The sequence below is a fragment of the Dreissena polymorpha genome, chromosome 2, assembly GCF_020536995.1.
Source record: "Dreissena polymorpha isolate Duluth1 chromosome 2, UMN_Dpol_1.0, whole genome shotgun sequence".
Classification (NCBI taxonomy): Eukaryota; Metazoa; Mollusca; class Bivalvia; order Myida; family Dreissenidae; genus Dreissena; species Dreissena polymorpha.
Genome location: NC_068356.1, coordinates 152,564,959 through 152,586,229, shown reverse-complemented (window position 1 = coordinate 152,586,229; position 21,271 = coordinate 152,564,959). Strand labels below are relative to the sequence as shown.

Here is a 21,271-nt window from a genome sequence, read left to right as displayed (position 1 = left end):
ATCGAAGGTCAAGGTCACACTTTGTTTCAAAGGTAAAAGAAGGCCATACATACTATGTTGTCATTGTGAGATTTTAAAAATCATGTGTTCACCGTTATGGATGGTGTGTGGCAGGAAAGAATTATGTCGATATCTCCAAGGTCAAGGTCATGCTTTAAGTTCAAAGGTCAAAATGGCATAAATGATAATGGCATAATAATTCTTAAAAATAGCCATTAATTAGATTCTCTTGTGTGGGATGGGGCACGTGGGGGTATAGGTCACGTCTGTGACAAAGCTCTAGTTTCTTTAAGTGTTGTGGCAGATAATGAGATTATCTTATTTGTAGGGCTGTGTAATTTACAAATATGGTACTGTGCAGACTTTACAAGCTGTCAACAAAATAGCATATGGCAACGTTTGTGTTCAATTATATTGATATTGAAATAAAAAGTGAGGTCAGGGAACTAGGATTGCTAATGTTGTTAGATGGAAGTATTGTTGACACTGGAATATATGGTCTTCTTGAAATTTTATAGGTTGCCCTGATGTTGTATGCTGTTGAAAATGGTAAAGTCAATGAGTGGAATGGAAGGCAGATGAAGGACATAGTAGTAGAAGTTTGATTAAGAATTTTTATTAATATAATTCATTTTACTGAATTGGGATGGAGAATTTTTGTTACTTTCTCTCCTATGGCTGTCAGTAAATTCGATACTGAATGATCATTCTTCAGAACAAAACAGAGCGCTTGAGAACAGACAAACGATGTAAAAACATTGTTTGAAAGGCGGGGCCCTTGTTTTGGCCACGTAATTCAATAAGTCTAAAATTTACGTGGTAAAATAGGCAAACCTATTTTATGTGCCTTGAAAATTGTTATCCTCTTAAAGAAATGCTAATGCAACAAAATACTTTTTAACAACCTTGAAGTATTGAAAATATTTACTGTCGTATCAAGAGTGACTTTGTTATTTTTTTCTAAATAGTTATTTCTAAAATAAAAAATCAATTTTTTACAGATTTACCTCTTCCAATGAAGACGAAGATGCCATCAAGAAGGTAAAATAGTTATTTATACCCATGATAGATCATTGGCCACTGTTCATTTGTATTATGAAAGTGGTCCATAACAGAGTCATTGTTATGGTAGCCCATTAAAAAAAAAAGGGAGTATAGGAATACCTTTAGATTTGGACACCTTATGAAATAGTTTATATGCTCAATTAGCATTTCTGTTTCTGAGTTATTTTAATGATTTAAAGGATAAATAACTTACTTGCAAGTATGAAGATTTCTGATTTAAATTGTAAGCAGGTCTTATAACATATTTTAGTGGGGGATATGTGTTGTTATTTTGTGTACATCTCATACCTTATACCGAAAGCATAAAAAAACACGTTAGAAGTGCTTTTGGAAAACAAAACAATTCCAATCTTTGGTATTTCTATTATCATATAATAAAGGCCCCACTATTGATGATAAGACATGACCCAACTGTAGACTATAGTATTCTAGTAACAATTTTCTGTTGTCCAAGCCAATCTATATTTATGCCACCCTTCGAAGAAGAGGGGGTATTTTGCTTTGCACATGTCGGTCGGTCTGTCGGTCGGTTCGTCCACCAGTAGGTTTCCGATGATAACTCAAGAACGCTTTGGGCTAGGATCATGAAACTTCATAGGTACATTGATCATGACTTGCAGATGACCCCTATTGATTTTGAGGTCACTAGGTCAAAGGTCAAGGTCACAGTGACCCGAAATAGTAAAAATGGTTTCGGGATGATAACTCAAGAACGCATACGCCTAGGATCATGAAACTTCATGGGTAGATTGATCATGACTCGCAGATGACCCCTATAGATTTTGAGGTCAAAGGTCAAGGTCACGGTGACCCAAAATAGTAAAATGGTTTCCGGATGATAACTCAAGAACGCATACGGCTAGGATCATGAAACTTCATGGGTAGATTGATCATTACTCGCAGATGACCCCTATTGATTTTGAGGTCACTAGGTCAAAGGTCAAGGTCACGGTGACCCGAAATAGTAAAATGGTTTTCGGATGATAACTCAAGAAAGCATATGCCTAGGATCATGAAACTTCATAGGTAGATTGATCATGACTCGCAGATGACCCCTATTGATTTTGAGGTCACAAGGTCAAGGTCACAGTGACCCCGAAATAGTCAAATGATTTTCGAATGATAACTCAAGAACGCTTTTGCCTAGGATCATGACACTTCATAGGTACATTGATCGTGACTTGCAGATGACCCCTATTGATTTTCAGGTCACTAGGTCAAAGGTCGAGGTCACAGTGACAAAAGTCGTATTCACACAATGGCTGCCAGTACAACGGACAGCCCATATGTGGGGCATGCATGTTTTACAAACAGCCCCTGTTTCTATAGATTTCAGCAAGACCCACCAATGGATAATAGACATACAAGACCCCACTGTTGACATTATATGCTTACAGGCATTGAGGCAACTATACAGGAGTCAGAGCCTCTCATGATACAACAGGCCAGTGTTAACTGTGCTGATCAAATGCAATCTACAGGTTTCACTTTGGTTCTTTCAGAGTCCATGTCAACTGCTGACAGTGAAGAGCCAGGCAGTCTGACCCATGATAGGAGGGAGCCAAGTGAAGAGCCAGCCAGTCTGACCCATGATAGAAGGGAGCCAAGTGAAGAGCCAGCCAGTCTGACCCATGGTATTTCTATTATCATATAATAAAGGCCCACCTATTGATGATAAAGACATGACCCAACTGTAGACTATATATTCTAGTACAATTTTCTGTTGTCCAAGCCAATATATATTTATGCCACCCTTCGAAGAAGAGGGGGTATATTGCTTTGCTCATGTCGATCGGTCCGTCCGTCCACCAGGTGGTTGTCATACGATAACTCAAGAACGCTTGGGCCTAGGATCATGAAACATCATAGGTACATTGATCATGACTTGCAGATGACCCCTATTGATTTTGAGGTCACTAGGTCAAGGTCACGGTGATCGAAATTGTAAAATGGTTTCCGGATTATAACTCAAGAAAAGGTCAAGGTCACAGTGACCCGAAATAGTCAAATGATTTTCGAATGATAACTCAAAAACGCTTTTGCCTAGGATCATGACACTTCATAGGTACATTGATCGTGACTTGCAGATGACCCCTATTGATTTTCAGGTCACTAGGTCAAAGGTCAAGGTCACAGTGACAAAAGTCGTATTCACACAATGGCTGCCAGTACAACGGACAGCCCATATGTGGGGCATGCATGTTTTACAAACAGCCCTTGTTTCTATAGATTTCAGCAAGACCCACCAATGGATAATAGACATACAAGACCCCACTGTTGACATTATATGCTTACAGGCATTGAGGCAACTATACAGGAGTCAGAGCCTCTTATGATACAACAGGCCAGTGTTAACTGTGCTGATCAAATGCAATCTACAGGTTTCACTTTGGTTCTTTCAGAGTCCATGTCAACTGCTGACAGTGAAGAGCCAGGCAGTGTGACCCATGATAGGAGGGAGCCAAGTGAAGAGCCAGCCAGTCTGAGCCATGATAGAAGGGAGCCAAATCCTCAAGGTATAAATGCAATTATACCCCCACAAACAAAGTTTAGGGATGTATATAGGAGTGAACTTGTCGGTCGGTTCGTATTAAGTGTCCACCCTCTAATTCAAGTTGTTTTCATCTAATCTTCACCAAACTTGTCTGTTGGTCTGTCGGTCGGTCCGTCTGTATTAAGTGTCCGCTCTCTAATTCAAGTTGTATTCATCCGATCTTCGGTCAGATGTTGTATCTAGAGGATACCTAGGTGAAGTGTGAATATGGGTCATGCCGGATCAAAAACTAGGTCACGGGGTCACTTAGTGCGTTTTTATCCCCACGCTTTTTGAAAAAAAGGTGGGGATATTGTGGTGATCTCCGCCGTCCGTCCGTCCGTCTGTCCGTCCGTCTGTCCGTCTGTCCGTCCGTCCTGGCCACTATCTCCTCCTACACTAAAAGCACTAGAACCTTGAAATTTACACACATGGTAGCTATGAGCATATGTGCGACCCTGCACTATTTGGAATTTTGATCTGACCCCTGGGTCAAAAGTTATAGGGGTTGGGGTGGGGCCGCGTCAGAAATTATCACTCATTTTTTTAGGTTATTTTACATTTACTTCTTTATTTCTACACCGATTCACTTCAAATTGATACTGGACCTCACCTATGACAATACGGTCAATCTCAACCATGCATGGCCCCATTCCCAACCCTGGGGCGCCCCGCCCACATAGGCCACACCCACCAAAAATTTCCATTTACTATAATTTTTTCATTTCTACACGGATTCACTTCAAATTGATACTGAACTTTTGTTATGACATTAGGGTCAATCTCAACTATGCATGGCCCCAATCCCAACCCTGGGGCGCCCGCCCACATAGGCCACACCCACCAAAAAATTCCATTTACTATAATTTTTTCATTTCTACACGGATTCACTTCAAATTGATACTGAACTTCTCTTATGACATTAGGGTCAATCTCAACTATGCATGGCCCCATAACCAACCCTGGGGCCCCGCCCACATAGACCACACCCACCCAAAATTGCCTTTACTATAATTTCTTCATTTCTACACCGATTCACTTAAAATTGATATTGAACTTCTCTTATGACAATACAGTCAATCTCAACTATGCATGGCCCCATTACCAACCCTGGGGCGCCCCGCCCACATAGACCACACCCACCCAAAATTGCCTTTTACTATAATTTCTTCATTTATACACCGATTCACTTCAAATTGATACTGAACCTCTCTTATGACAATACGGTCAATCTCAACTATGCATGGCCCCATTACCAACCCTGGGGCGCCCTGCCCACATATGTCACACCCACCCAAAATTGCCTTTTACTATAACTTCTTCATTTCTACACCAATTCACTTCTAATTGATGATGAACTTCTCTTATGACAATACGGTCAATCTCAGCTATGCATGGCCCCATTACCAACCCTGGGGCACACCTAGGTCAAACATTCGGCGTGGGGATACGCGTCGGCCTCTGCCGCGCCATTTCTAGTTAACATTGAGCATGGTTTGGGCTGTTTTTTGTGAAGACAACATGCAAAATATTTTGTGTTCATTAAGGCATTTATGCTTGCCATCTCATCTGTTATGAACAGTTTATTTGTGAAATGAGAGGATTAATACCCGAATAATCTACAACTACAAAAGATATTATTTAACTTTTGAGAATGATTTTATTATACCCCCACAAACGAAGTTTAGGGGGTTATATTGGAGTTAGCTTGTAGTGTTTCATCTAGAAAGGCAGAGGGGCATGGCGCATGACTTGAAAAAAGGGCATTTTGCACGGAGATTCTCTTAAAAAGGGCGCATTGGGTGTTTTTGAAACTTTTAATCACAGCTTAAAACTTTGATTTAAACATTGTACATGTCATTTTTCGTGAGAAATTCTCGCGAAATGTGTTCTTAAAATACATAGCTATTGAGTAGACATGTGAATTTATTATTATATTTTTTGGAGAACATTCAAATCGGATGCAAAACACAAAAATGTTACTGATCACGGCGGCTCTAAACTGAAAGTAAACTTCATGGAGCAGGTCGTCATTAAATTACAAAATTTGCTATACGTTTTTTAAAATCGGCTCAGATTTATCTTGTAATAGACTGTACTTCGGAACTCTGCTAAGTACAAATGTAATTAAAATCTTTACCGTTACGGCCCTTGTTACGTTACGACCCAGAATGTGGCTCATGAATTTGTTCGGGTCTCTAATGTATGTATTGATTTTCTTCTACATCAGTACCTCATCGAGACGTTCATAATAAAGGCCCACCTATTGATGATAAAGACATGACCCAACTGTAGACTATATATTCTAGTACAATTTTCTGTTGTCCAAGCCAATATATATTTATGCCACCCTTCGAAGAAGAGGGGGTATATTGCTTTGCTCATGTCGATCGGTCCGTCCGTCCACCAGGTGGTTGTCATACGATAACTCAAGAACGCTTGGGCCTAGGATCATGAAACATCATAGGTACATTGATCATGACTTGCAGATGACCCCTATTGATTTTGAGGTCACTAGGTCAAGGTCACGGTGATCGATATTGTAAAATGGTTTCCGGATTATAACTCAAGAACGCATACGCCTAGGATCATGAAACTTCATGGGTAGATTGATCATGACTCGTAGATGAACCCTATAGATTTTGAGGTCACATGGTCAAAGGTCAAGGTCACAGTGACCCGAAATAGTCAAATGATTTTCGAATGATAACTCAAGAACGCTTTTGCCTAGGATCATGACACTTCATAGGTACATTGATCGTGACTTGCAGATGACCCCTATTGATTTTCAGGTCACTAGGTCAAAGGTCAAGGTCACAGTGACAAAAGTCGTATTCACACAATGGCTGCCAGTACAACGGACAGCCCATATGTGGGGCATGCATGTTTTACAAACAGCCCTTGTTTCTATAGATTTCAGCAAGACCCACCAATGGATAATAGACATACAAGACCCCACTGTTGACATTATATGCTTACAGGCATTGAGGCAACTATACAGGAGTCAGAGCCTCTCATGATACAACAGGCCAGTGTTAACTGTGCTGATCGAATGCAATCTACAGGTTTCACTTTGGTTCTTTCAGAGTCCATGTCAACTGCTGACAGTGAAGAGCCAGGCAGTCTGACCCATGATAGGAGGGAGCCAAGTGAAGAGCCAGCCAGTCTGAGCCATGATAGGAGGAAGCCAAGTGAAGAGCCAGCCAGTCTGACCCATGGTATTTCTGTTATCATAGAATAAAGGCCCACCTATTGATGATAAAGACATGACCCAACTGTAGACTATATATTCTAGTACAATTTGTCAGTAGATTGATCATGACTCGCAGATGACCCCTATTGATTTTGAGGTCACTAGGTCAAAGGTCAAGGTCACAGTGACCCGAAATAGTAAAATGGTTTCTGGATGATAACTCAAGAACGCATACGCCTAGGATCATGAAACTTCATGGGTAGATTGATCATTACTCGCAGATGACCCCTATAGATTTTGAGGTCAAAGGTCAAGGTCACGGTGACCCGAAATAGTAAAATGGTTTCCGGATGATAACTCAAGAACGCATACGGCTAGGATCATAAACTTCATGGGTAGATTGATCATTACTCGCAGATGACCCCTATTGATTTTGATGTCACTAGGTCAAAGGTCAAGGTCACGGTGACCCGAAATAGTAAAATGGTTTTCGGATGATAACTCAAGAAAGCATATGCCTAGGATCATGAAACTTCATAGGTAGATTGATCATGACTCGCAGATGACCCCTATTGATTTTGAGGTCACAAGGTCAAAGGTCAAGGTCACGGTGACCCGAAATAGTAAAATGATTTTCGGATGATAACTCAAGAACGCTTTTGCCTAGGATCATGACACTTCATAAGTACATCGATCGTAACTCGCAGATGACCCCTATTGATTTTCAGGTCACTAGGTCAAAGGTCAAGGTCACAGTGACAAAAAACGTATTCACACAACGGCTGCCACTACAACGGACAGCCCATATGGGGGGCATGCATGTTTTCTATAGATTTCAGCAAGACCCACCAATGGATAATAGACATACAAGACCCCACTGTTGACATTATATGTTTACAGGCATTGAGGCAACTGTTGAAGACACCCACAGTCTAGAATCTATACAGGAGTCGGAGCCTCTCATGATACAACATGCCAGTGTTGACTGTGCTGATCATATGCAATCTACAGGTTTCACTTTGGTTCTTTCAGAGTCCATGTCAACTGCTGACAGTGAAGAGCCAGGCAGTCTGACCCATGATAGGAGGGAGCCAAGTGAAGAGCCAGCCAGTCTGACCCATGATAGGAGGGAGCCAAGTGAAGAGCCAGCCAGTCTGACCCATGGTATTTCTGTTGTCATATAATAAAGGCCCATCTATTGATGATAAAGACATGACCCAACTGTAGACTATATATTCTAGTACAATTTTCTGTTGTCCAAGCCAATATATATTTATGCCACCCTTCGAAGAAGAGGGGGTATATTGCTTTGCTCATGTCGATCGGTCCGTCTGTCCACCAGGTGGTTGTCATACGATTACTCAAGAACGCTTGGGCCTAGGATCATGAAACATCATAGGTACATTGATCATGACTTGCAGATGACCCCTATTGATTTTGAGGTCAAAAGGTCAAGGTCACGGTGACCCGAAATAGTAAAATGATTTTCCGATGATAACTCAAGAACGCTTTTGCCTAGGATCATGACACTTCATAGGTACATTGATCGTGACTTGCAGATGACCCCTATTGATTATCAGGTCACTAGGTCAAAGGTCAAGGTCACAGTGACAAAAAACGTATTCACACAATGGCTGCCACTACAACGGACAGCCCATATGGGGGGCATGCATGTTTTCTATAGATTTCAGCAAGATCCACCAATGGATAATAGACATACAAGACCCCACTGTTGACATTATATGTTTACAGTCATTGAGGCAACTGTTGAAGACACCCACAGTCTAGAATCTGTACAGGAGTCAGAGCCTCTCATGATACAACATGCCAGTGTTGACTGTGCTGATCATATGCAATCTACAGGTTTCACTTTGGTTCTTTCAGAGTCCATGTCAACTGCTGCCAGTGAAGGGCCAGCCAGTCTGACCCATGATGAAATGAGGCAGCCAAATCCTCAAGGTATGAACTAAATTTGAAGACGGGTTTCTCTGCATTTTCTATCATTATGTGACAGAGTCTTATGTCATGACTGTATTAAAGTAAATGAGTAGTCCAAGTCAAGTGTGATGCTCTAGACGACCTCCTCTGTGATCTACAGGGTTACAACAATGTGCTTGTAAAAGTCCTTGTAAAGTACAAAGTAGGCAGTTTGCTATGAAAGTTAATGTTTAGTACTTGTTCTTCCAAGAAATGATAGTTCTGCGAACTGTCAGTTCTTATATGTGTGAAAAATTGGTTTAAACTGGTGTTAAAACAGTTTCAGTTAGTTCATTTTACCTCCTAACATGTTCAGGTTTTGTGCATTTTTATCAGGAAAACCTTGCTCTACAATATTCAATCATTGTATCACTTGCAGTGTTCTGCTGTGAAATTTTACTGTTGGGGACCCTTTAGGATTACAAAAGTGGGGACAAAAAGAAAAAATATGGGGACACAGAAATATTTTTGTAGCAGAATTAAATGTGTGGAAACTAATAACCTTTAACTTGAACTTTTAAACGTGCTTAAACTTCTTACAGTCAGGTTGTAACATTGTTATTAAAACTGGAACATTCAAAAAACTTTTTAACACTGTCAAACAGTTGTCAACATATTTACAAAACTTTGAAAAAATTTATGGTCATTGGACTCCGCATGTCAAAGTACTTGTTCGATAATTAGAAATACCGATAGTAAAGGCGTTTTCTTTTTTGCTTTATGCACAATCTGCATGTCATTTTGTTGTTGTCAAACAGTGACCAAGGACATTTTTGAAGCCAATTTTCTTGGAATGTACGTTTAGGGGCAGACTTTTTTCGTAATTGCTAAACGATGTTGGGACTTGGGAAGACTCTGTTGGGTTGTTAATATTATTGTCATATTTTCTAATTTTACTTGCCGGAGGAAAAAAAAAAAATGGATTTTGTTTTCTTTGGCCTGTCACTTTAAGCCATTTTGATAGGTTCGGAAATTTCCTTGATATCTGATTGGTTGTTATAATCTCAACTTACCAATGAAATAGAGTGTTAATATTAAATAAATTAACCATTGGCTGCGAAATGACGTCATGTCCAATGAAATAGTTTGTTCTGGTTACACATTCACTCGATTACTTTACCGACTTACAAATTGAATCGATTAGTTTTTATTTCTAATTCATGTGCGCCCGCGGACCCATATACAGAAAACGGGTGGGGACAAATATTTGTTTTTTGCGACAATAACACAAGGGCGCATCCACGGCAGAACACTGACTTATGTTGATACTTTGTGTGCAAGGATCAATTCAGTAGAAAAGTCAACAAAATAAAGGGCTTACAGTCACTGAACAAATGAGTTTGCTGCTTAGAGTGTATATTTTTCCCAAAAATATTTGAAAATTTCCCCTCTTGGAAGTGTAGTTCAATTTTAATCAATACCTCGTTTAAATAATTCACAGAAAAGCCAAAAAATGTTGATCTTTGAACATAAACATAACATGTTGATGACAAAAAAAGTTGGAATAATGTTTTTCTCTCTGTGTATGGTGAATTATGGTGTTACAACTTGATTTTGTATGTTACTTGCTTAGCATTGAAATTTCCCCTTTTACACGTGAATTATCCCCCTCTCAGGGGACCCGACCCCTTTTCCCCAAAACTGAAAAAAACACTGACATGATACTCATTGCTATTTTATTTTTTATATCTATTCTTGTTTTAGGGACAGGGACAAGAAAAGGAATGAAACGAAAGTGGGCCAGCGAAGAGAACATATGTTTCATGAACTTTTTTAGAGATGAATTAAGAGAAAAAAAAATGCCATCTGGCTCAAAAATAATGGGGTCCCTAAAAATACTTACCGGAAGAACAGTGGCCCAGATAAGGGCAAGGGTCCATAACATTATTATGGAAAAACAAAAATGGAAAAAGAATTGTTGAACTGTGGAATATGTTTATGCCCCTGGTAGGGTGGCATATAGCAGTTGAACTGTCCGTCAGTCAGTCAGTCTGTCCATCTGGCCGAAAACTTATATGGCCATAACTTTTTCAATATTGAACATAGCAACTTGATATTTATACCCCTATTACAATTGGTAATGGGGGCTATATAGGAGTCACGTTTGTCGGTCTGTCCCGATATTTCATCCGATCTTCACCAAACTTGGTCAGTAGTTGTATGTAGATAATGTCTAGATCAAGTTTGAATATGGGTCATGCCAGGTCAAAAACTAGGTCATGGGGTCACTTAGTATGTTTTAAACTGTAAGTTTGTACGGACCATAGCTATGTTATTTATCGTTACATTTTTAAATGACTCGGTACATTTGTTCACCATCATGGAACGGTGTGTCGCGTTAAAAGAAATTACGTCAATATCTCAAAGGTCAAGGTCACACTTGGGAGTTCAAAGGTCAAATGCTTGTCCGGGCCATAGCTTTGTTTTTTATTGTGAGATTTTAAAATCATTTGGCACATTTGTTCACCATCATTGAACAGTGTGTCGGGCGAAAGAATTACGTCGATATTTCCAAGAACAAGGGCACAATTTGAGTTTAAAGGTAAAAAATGGCCATAATTGAGCTTGTCTGGGCAATAACTATGTTGTTTATTGTGCGATTTTAAAATCGTTGGCTCTTTTGTTCACTATCATTTGACAGTGTGTCGCGCGAAAGAATTACGTCGATATCTTCAAACTCAAAGTTGTAGTTTTAGTTCAAAGGTCAAAAATGGCAATAAATTATCTTGTCTGGGTCATAAATATGTCATTCATTGTAAGATTTTAAAATGACTCTGTACATCAATTTTGTTCAAAGTCATTGGAAGGCTTGTCATGTGAAACAATTCAAGAGTTCAAAGGTAAAAATGGCTATAAATGATAATGGCATAATGATTCTTAAAAAATCGCCATAAATTGTATTATCTTGTTTTGTGAAGACAGCATACAAAATAGTCTGTGTCAATGCGTTATGTGGGGGTATATGTCACGTCTGTGACAAAGCTCCAGTTGGCATGCATGTGCATCTTGTGAAGCTGCACATATTGAGTGGTGAAAAGTGAAGGTCAAGGTAATCCTTCAAGGTTAAATGTTAAATATATTGCTTCTGTCCGTCCGTCTGAAAACTTTAAAATTGGCCATAACTTTTGAGCTCACCTGAGTGCAACATGCTCATGGTGAGCTTTTGTGATTGCCTTTTGTCCGTTGTGCGTTGTATGTCGTCAACATTTTGCCTTGTGAACACTCTAGATGCCACATTTATTGTCTGATCTTCATGAAATTTTGCAGAACATTTGTCACATTGATACCTCGACTGAGTTCGAAACTGGGTCATGCTGGGTCAAAAATTAGGTCACTAGGTCAAAAAAACAACAAAAAAACTTGTGAACACTGTAGAAGTCCAATCTTCATGTAACTTTGTCAAAATGTTTGTCTAAATGATATTTTGGTTTAGTTAAAAATTGGTTCCGGTCCGTTGAAAAACATGGCCGCCAGGGGCGGGGCAGTTTTCCTTATATGGCTATAGAGAAACCTTGTGAACACTTTAGAAGTCAAAATGTTTGCCTAATCATCATGAAACTTGGTCAAAACATTGGTTTTATTTATATTTTGGACGAGTTTGAAAATGGTCCAGATCAGTGAAAAAACATGGCCGCCAAGGGGCGGGGGAGTTTTCCTTATGTCTTTAGTTAAACATTGCTAACACTCTAGAGGCCACATTTATTGTCCATTCTTCATGAAATTTGGTCAGAAGTTTGGTCTCAATGATATCTTAGACGAGCTGAAAATGGTTACGTTTGCTTGAAAAACATGGCTGCCAAAGGGCGGGGCATTTTTCCTTATATGGCTATATATGGCTATAGTAAAATCTTGTTAACACTCTTGAGGCCACATTTATTTTCCGATCTTCATGAAACTTGGTCAGAATATTCATCCCAAAAAATATCGTAGACAAGTTAAAAAATGATGCTGGTTGGTTGAAAAACATGTCCGCCAGGGGGTGGGGCATTTTACCTTATATGGCTATAGTAAAACTTTGTTAACACTCTATAGGCCACATTTATTTTCTTATCTTCATGAAACTTGGTCAGAAGATTTGTCCTAATGATATCTTGGATTAGTTCAAAAATAGTTTCGTTTGCTTAAAAAACATGGCCACCAGGGGGCGGGGCATTTTTCCTAATATGGTTATGTATCATGCTTTACTAAAACATTGTAAACACTCTGTAGGCCACATTTATTTTCCGATTATTATGAAACTTGGTCAGATGATTTGTCCTAATGATATCTTGGATGAGTTCAAAAATGGTTCTAGTTGGTGGAAAAACATGGCCACTAAGGGGGCGTGGTATTTTTCCTTATATGGCTAAAGTAAAACCCTGTTAAACTCTAGAAGCCATATTTATTGTACGATCATCATGACACTTTGTCAGAAGATTTGTCCCAATGATATTTGGACAAGTTTGAAATTGGTTCCAGTTGCTAAGAAAAACATGGCCACCAGTGGGCGGGGCATTTTTCCTTATATGGACTTATGAATCTTCTTGAAACTTTGTCAGTATATTAGTTTAAATGATATCTTGGATGTGTTTTTCACGTTGACATTTGAAGCTTTAACTTTGTATGATTCTAAATATGTGTCAATGCTGTCAGTTGAATTTTGAAATATGAAGTTTTACATTTTTTGTAGATTAAATAATTTGTAAAATGTTGCAGTTTAGTCAATCAGTTTTATAAGATATTGAGCTTTAGTTATGATGCAGATTGTAAGATTCTTAATATCTTTCAATATTGTGGATAAGTTTTTGAGATATCAAGCTTTGAGTTTTATGCAAATTGTATGATTTTAAAATGTTTTAATGGTGTTGATCAGTGTAATGAAGATTGCATAATTTTTATGTTTTAATTCTGTCTATTGGTTTTCAAAATGAAAGACTTTGATTTTGTAAGTGCACTTTTATCTCCTGAAAGATTCTTTTCTAGTGTTTAGTTTATATTTTAAGGCTGTTTGCAAACTCGAAGTGAAAACAGTTCTATTACAATTTGGTAAGGACATGACATTGCATATCTGATTTTAAAATGTACTTTGCTGGCAACGTGTAATTTTCTGAAATGTCTTAGTAAGACTGTTGTTTGCAATCAAAAGGTCTGTGCTTCAAATACAGGGTAATGCATGTTTTTTGTCCAAATTTATGGCGATTCAGACATTGTTCTATGTAAATTTGGGGTTTGCTTGAAGGTTCAGTCTATTTTTATGTCCCTCACTATAGTAGTGGGGGACATATTGTTTTTGTCCTGTCTGTTGGTTGGTTGGTTGATCTGTTTACGCCAACTTTAACATTTGCAATAACTTTTGCAATATTGAAGATAGCAACTTGATATTTGGCATGCATATGTATCTCATAGAGCTGCACATTTTAATTTTCTGAAAGGTCAAGGTCAGAGGTCAAATATATGTGGCCAAAATCGCTCATTTTATGAATACTTTTGCAATATTGAAGATAGCAACTTCATATTTGGCAAGCATGTGTATCTCATGGAGCTGCACATTTTGAGTGGTGAAAGGTCAAGGTCATAATTCAATGTCATAGGTCGAATATATGGCTTCAAAGCGGCGCAGTAAGGGGGATTGTGTTTTACGAACACAGCTCTTGTTGTTAACTGCCTTTTTAGTCCCTTACCAGTGTTTCACTAAAGTCCGTGTACTTTGGACTCATTTCAAGTTGACATTTGAAGCTTTAACTTTGTATGATTCTAAATATGTGTCAATGCTGTCGGTTGAATTTTGAAATATGAAGTTTTTCATTTTTTGTAGATTAAATAATTTGTAAAATGTTGCAGTTTAGTCAATCAGTTTTATAAGATATTGAGCTTTAGTTATGATGCAGATTGTAAGATTCTTAATATCTTTCAATATTGTGGATAAGTTTTTGAGATATCAAGCTTTGAATTTTATGCAAATTGTATGATTTAAAATGTTTTAATTTGTTGATCAGTGTACTGAAGATTGTATACTTTTTATATGTTATAATTCTGTCTATTGGTTTTCAAAATGAAAGACTTTGATTTTGTAAGTGCACTTTTATCTCATTATGCCCCCCTTCGAAGAAGAGGGGGTATATTGCTTTGCTCATGTCGGTCGGTCTGTCGGTATGTCAGTTTGTCGGTCCGTCCACCAGGTGGTTGTCAGACGATAACTCAAGAACGCTTGGGCCTAGGATCATGAAACTCCATAGGTACATTGATCATGACTCGCAGATGACCCCTATTGATTTTGAGGTCAAAGGTCAAGGTCACGGTGACCCAAAATAGTAAAATGGTTTCCGGATGATAACTCAAAAATTCATACGCCTAGGATCATGAAACTTCATGGCTAGATTGATCATGACTTGCAGATGACCCCTATTGATTTTGAGGTCACTAGGTCAAAGGTCAAGGTCACGGTGACCCGAAATAGTAAAATGGTTTTCAGATGATAACTCAAGAACGCATATGCCTAGGATCATGAAACTTCACAGGTAGATTGATCATGACTCACAGATGACCCTTATTGATTTTGAGGTCACAAGGTCAAGGTCACGGTGACCCGAAATAGTAAAATGATTTTCGGATGATAACTCAAGAACGCTTTTGCCTAGGATCATGACACTTCATAGGTACATTGATCGTGACTCACAGATGACCCCTATTGATTTTCAGGTCACTAGGTCAAAGGTCAAGGTCACAGTGACAAAAAACGTATTCACACAATGGCTGCCACTACAACGGACAGCCCATATGGGGGGCATGCTTGTTTTACAAACAGCCCTTGTTAAAGATTCTTTTCTAGTGTTTAGTTTATATTTTAAGGCTGTTTGCAAACTCGAAGTGAAAACAGCTCTAGTACAATTTGGTAAGGACATGACATTGCATATCTGATTTAAAAATGTACTTTGCTGGCAACGTGTAATTTTCAGAAATGTCTTAGTAAGTAAGACTGTTGTTTGCAATCAAAAGGTCTGTGCTTCAAATCCAGGAAAATGCATGTTTTTTGTCCAAATTTATGTCAATTCAGACATTGTTCTGTGTAAATATGGGGTTTGCTTGTAGGATCAGTCTATTTTTATGTCCCCCACTATAGTAGTGGGGGACATGTTGTTTTTGCTCTGTCGGTCTGTTGATTGGTTGGTTGGTCTGTTTATGCCAACTTTAACATTTTGCAATATTGAAAGTAGCAACTTGATATTTGGCATGCAAATGCATCTCCTGAAGCTGCACATTATCATTGGTGAAAGGTCAAGGTCATCCTTCAAGGTCAGAGGTCAAATATATGTGGCCAAAATCGCTCATTTTATGAATTCTTTTGCAATATTGAAGATAGCAACTTGATATTTGCCAAGCATGTGTATCTCATTGAGCTGCACATTTTGAGTGGTGAAAGGTCAAGGTCATCCTTCAAGGTCAGAGGTCAAATATATGTGGCCCAAATCGCTTATTTTATTAATACTTTTGCAATATTGAAGATAGCAACTTGAAATTTGGCATGCATGTGTATCTCATGGAGCTGCAAATTTTGAGTGTTGAAAGGTCAAAGTCATCCTTCAAGGTCAGAGGTTAAATATATGTGGCCCAAATCGCTTATTTTATGAATACGTTTGCACTATTGAAGATAGCAACTTGATATTTGGCATGCATATGTATCTCATAGAGCTGCACATTTTGAGTGGTGAAAGGTCAAGGTCATCCTTCAAGGTCAAATATATGGGTCAAAATTGCTCATGTTATGTTACTTCTGCAATATTGAAGCTAGCAATTTTATATTTGACATGCATGTGTATCTCATGGAGCTGCACATTTTGAGTGGTGAAGGGTCAAGGTCATCCTTCAAGGTCAAACGTTATATACGGGGCATTGGGTTTCACAAACGCATCTTGTTGTGTATGTAATTAATTTTGCTTAATTTTTGTGATCCCCCGCCAACAGCGGAGGGATATTAATTTGGCATTGTCCGTCTTTCCGTCTGTCCGTCCGGCACTTTTGTGTCCGGAACCATATCTTGGAAGTGCTTTAGCAGATTTCATTGAAACTTGGTACGAGTATATATATATGGATAAGAGGATGATGCACGCCAAATGGCATTGTACATCCTTGATTAATAGCGGAGTTATGACCCTTTGTATTTGAAAAAAATGCTTTTTTTGTGTGTCCAGAGCCATAACTTGTATCCAGAAGTATAATGGCGGGGGATATCAATTCAACGAATTTGCTTGTTAAATCAGTTTTTATTTTCATGATAATCATTTAGTTCGTACTGCAACTTATGATGGATTGTTACTACTATCTCCAATTATTTGTTTGTCATGGGTCCGTCACCATTTATCTCTTATATAATACTTGAATTGAGCATTTCACAATCTGACAATCATGCATATCATTTATTAGTTTCATAATAAAACGTCTGACAAGGGTCAGATAATTTTAACATATATTGTTGTTATAATTTGTCATGTGTTGTATGAATAAATGACACTTCCATGATAGAGAAAATTTAAATATATTTTTAAAGACATTTGTAAAATGAAAATGAAATAACTATACATTTTACAGTGGCTAGTCGTACGGCTAGACAAGAGGCTAGCCGCACGGCCCCGTACGGGTAGACAATAGGTTTGCCGTACGGCTCTGTACGTATAGCCTTTCCTATGGATATTGTCTAAGTTAAAGACAACCATTTTCAGTGAACTGATAAATTGCCTGTATGAAACCATATATTTATCCATTGTCTGAACGACAATTAAATTATTTGTGTGACTCCATTTCTGAGAAGTACCTTGGCCGTCATTGAATTTCATAATATCGATGCCGCAACTAATTAAAACAGTTTTCACTCCTTACATAGGAAAGTCGTCTTATTAAAGAATCAAATTAGAAACCGATTTAAATTATGTGTGTGTAAGTCAATTTCTAGAACGTAACTTTGACGGCTGTCGTCATTAAATTTCAAAATATCGATGCCGCAACTCTTTAATACAGGTTTTTCACGCCTTAGGAACGTCGACTAATTAATGAATCAAATAAGCAACCGTATGACATGAAAGGAAGCCGTGAAAGATGACGAATTTTTAAAGCGAGATTATACGATTTTTTCAAATATTTATTAATTTACATAAAATGTGTATAAAAAACAACAACTTATTAAACATATATTTGAACATAAACTTAAATAAAAGTTAAGAAGAACATGTGTCGATATATGCAAAATAAGCCAGATATTAAATTCTGAAATCGAAAATGTATGTACTGTCGAATTCGCCAGCATGTAAATCGTGCATGTACGATGTGAATCTAAATTTAGTTTAACGGTTCATTTTTAGTGTGAGCGTCAGCTAACGCTAATGTTTTTGCAAATCGGTATGTGCGTAGAAGCCTTAAAGGGGCCTTTTCACAGATTTGACATGTTTTGAAGTTTGTCATTAGATGCTTTATATTGATGAATGTAAACATTGGATTTTTAACGCTCCAGAAAAAAAATCAAAAATAAAATTTAAAAATGGAAAAAAGTAGCCCGTACAAGGGCTCGAACCAGTGACCCCCGGAATCCTGGAGTAAAAAACGCTTTAGCCTAATGAGCTATCCTGCCAAGCATACATGAGAGGTGTATTCTATACCTGATATAAGCAATCTTCGTAGTTTCACAAATTTAAACGATAACAACAGAACTCTCCAAATTATTCAATCGTTTCGCGTTGCAACGCTCTATAATTTTTAGGTTTTTAAATCGTGAAAAGATGCATATAATGGCTATATTAGACCATGGTTAATGTTCAGTAATACTGATTCCTCACAAATATCATAACTAAAACGAAAATTTGCGAATCTGAAACAACTATTTTCAATTTTGTCAATTTACCAAACCGTGAAAAGATCCCTTTAACTATGACATGGAAAGACAACCACTGTCCGTTGCAGCAGACTACACATTCTACTAGCGTCTGCTAGGAAAGATAACCACCACATTTGCCTGTTTATAGTCCACAACTCACTGGTGCACTGCAGTTGGTGTATATGAGTAATAGAGTTTAACAGCTTGTAAGACGATATTGGCCAGTCTAGTGTTTATCATTGAAAATCTGCACATACTGGCTGCTTTCAGAGAAAACAGGGCTTAATGCATGTCAAATAAGATAAGCCTGTGCATACTGATAAGCTTGTGCAATGCAAACACGCTAAACAAGGACGACATGTCTTATTTTATAATGTTTAAAGGGTCTCTTGTACTGGGATGACAATTTATGCATAAGCATTTAGCCCTGTTTTCCCAAAACGAAGCTAAAAATTTATTTTTTATTAATGATTTGAAAAAAAACATCTGAACCTGTGCTTTAAGACACACTCTTTATAATTTTGAATGGATTGTGTCCATTCAAAACTTGCAATATAAAAAGCTATAACATAATTTTTTAAACTGAGTTGCGTCTAAACTTATACAACAACGAACACCTACAGTGACGTCAGCGCTTTGATAAATTCCTGCAACCATTTATTCGCCACACGAACACTAACTAAAAATACGAATGCTTCAGTTATAGGCTACTATTCCATCTGTCCGCAACCGCATATCCGCATCCGCAAAAAATAAAACAAGTAGAAATGCACTGCACTTATTCCATTCATCCGTATCCGCACGCGAATAGGCGTCCGCAATAGAACGCTCAAGTGAGCATTCTTGGGCTACTATTCCATCTATCTGTAAATGTATCCGTATCCGCAAAATATACGGACGCTATATTCCATTTATCCGCATACGTCGAACGTATCTTTATTTTTGTATATGGATAAAACTAAAAATTATAATTATTGAGATAATTATAATGAAGGACAAGCTGCTAAGCGTGAATTTAAGTAGATATAAGGTACAAATCATCGTTCTGTCCGTAAAAGGATACAAATGGTAAATACCTGAAACATCTTCTTTTAGTGCCTTGGCTATGATTTTCCATACATTTAAACTTTAAAGTATAATCAGAGTCACGATATGCAGAACTGCGTTGGTTGTATAATTCCGGGTATTTTTTCACGAATTCGATAGATTTTCAGTTTATTTTTTAGATGACAGCTACTCTCATCGTGCTAAATGCCGTCCGTATCTCGTCCGCATCCGTTTGCGGATAAATGGAATATAGCGTCCGTATAACGATTTTGCGGATACTGACGCGGATACGGATGCGGATGCGGATTGGTGGAATACTAGCCTTATTTTAGGAAAATATGTACGAAATATCTTCGTCACAATCGGCTCGGGCGCTTATTTGTCTTTGCTGCATATTACTGATTAACAGCACTAAATGACAATTCTATACTTTATAAGCCGTACGGCTAGACAATCTCAATAGGAAAGGCTATAATACGTACAGCGCCGTAAGGCTAGCCTATTGTCTAGCCGTACGGGGCCGTACGGTTAGCCTCTTGTCTAGCCGTACGGGACTGTACGACTAGCCACTGCCTTTAGTTATTGGAGGTTCTTATGTATTATACCCAGTCGCAAGTGGTATAGGCTATACTCAAATCTTTTCGTCCGTCTGTTATTGGATACTGTGATGGGTTATGTATCACATTCAATGTTGTTTTTTTTTGTTTATAAGACAAAATCAGATTTTTTTTCAAAATACCTTCCTTTTAACTAATTTGAAAGCATTTTTACAGGTCCATTCTTGCGAAGCAATAATGCAAGTTAAAGAACTGGTTTTACAAGTCCCTATTCGATATTTATGACATAACTATGACTAAAATCTTCAGAATAGTTCAAAGCACGAAATGAATATCTTTCTGTTGGACATGAGGAAGTGGACCGAATATCGATGACTGGATCATTTTCCACGAAGGCACATAAAACTACAGTAAAGTTCCGCTACTTTCAGCTTGGTCTTAATAGCATGTCGGACTTCATAATTAACAGGGTATTTTGTTCTTTATTCAATACTTTGGGACCATGCAATCTTGAAAAATTGCAATTTACAGTGTTCAATGTGGTCTTAATAGCGGTACTCTTCTTGTACTAGGAATCGCTGCGTGTTTTAGTCATTATCTTTGAAATCCTTTTCGAAGCTATCATAAAAAACATTTATACTCGTGTCACGCCAGGGTGACATCACGTCAGGTTTAAACACAATAAGTAAATACATATTGTTATAACGTTTAAATATTCGTTTGACTTCTATTTTTCATTTCAATTTAATAATCCTATAAATGTTTTGTTTTTGGTTGTCATATCTATTTACCATTAACGATCCGCAACTGTTTTACCTTTACGTATCTTTGCAATGAAACTGTTATAGCGACAACTGTTTCATTATAGCTGCTTGCATCACACGGACACCACTGTTATATAATTCAATGATTTCTACAAGGATGATTCTATCCTACATTATCTCAATTGTTTAACCAAGGACATTGTGCTTTTAAAAGTTCCGGCGACTACAAAATCACGCAACAGGAGAAAATAACACGATACGTAGTCAAATAATGCAAAAATTCAAAAAAATATT

General features: G+C 37.9%; 3 protein-coding genes and 1 long non-coding RNA gene across 9 annotated transcripts in view; 2 read left to right on the top strand and 2 right to left on the bottom strand.

Annotated features, from left to right (window-relative positions):
• The window catches only part of LOC127869465 (uncharacterized), a 314,131-nt gene that overhangs the window by 6,428 nt on the left and 286,432 nt on the right, over positions 1-21,271 (bottom strand). The gene's annotated exons all lie outside the window — the stretch shown is intronic.
• LOC127869500 (uncharacterized) overlaps positions 1-21,271 on the top strand; it is a 293,685-nt gene that overhangs the window by 23,789 nt on the left and 248,625 nt on the right. The window lies entirely within an intron of this gene.
• The window catches only part of LOC127869464 (uncharacterized), a 239,366-nt gene that overhangs the window by 6,428 nt on the left and 211,667 nt on the right, over positions 1-21,271 (bottom strand). The gene's annotated exons all lie outside the window — the stretch shown is intronic.
• On the top strand, positions 2,438-17,208 carry LOC127869475 (cell surface glycoprotein 1-like). 5 transcript variants are annotated; one of them, XR_008044581.1, is made up of 7 exons: positions 2,438-2,699; positions 3,468-3,581; positions 6,685-6,816; positions 7,824-7,955; positions 8,676-8,750; positions 10,473-16,047; positions 16,194-17,208. XR_008044581.1 is itself a non-coding variant. In XM_052412088.1 (6 exons), the coding sequence occupies exons 1-6, from the start codon at positions 2,453-2,455 to the stop codon at positions 10,688-10,690; spliced, it is 918 nt and encodes a 305-aa protein (XP_052268048.1). In that variant the 5' UTR covers positions 2,438-2,452; the 3' UTR covers positions 10,691-17,208. The 5 variants fall into 5 exon arrangements, 4 of the variants coding, with proteins under 4 accessions (XP_052268048.1, XP_052268049.1, XP_052268050.1 ...); XM_052412088.1 differs by having other exon boundaries at positions 10,473-17,208; XM_052412089.1 differs by lacking the exon at positions 3,468-3,581 and having other exon boundaries at positions 10,473-17,208.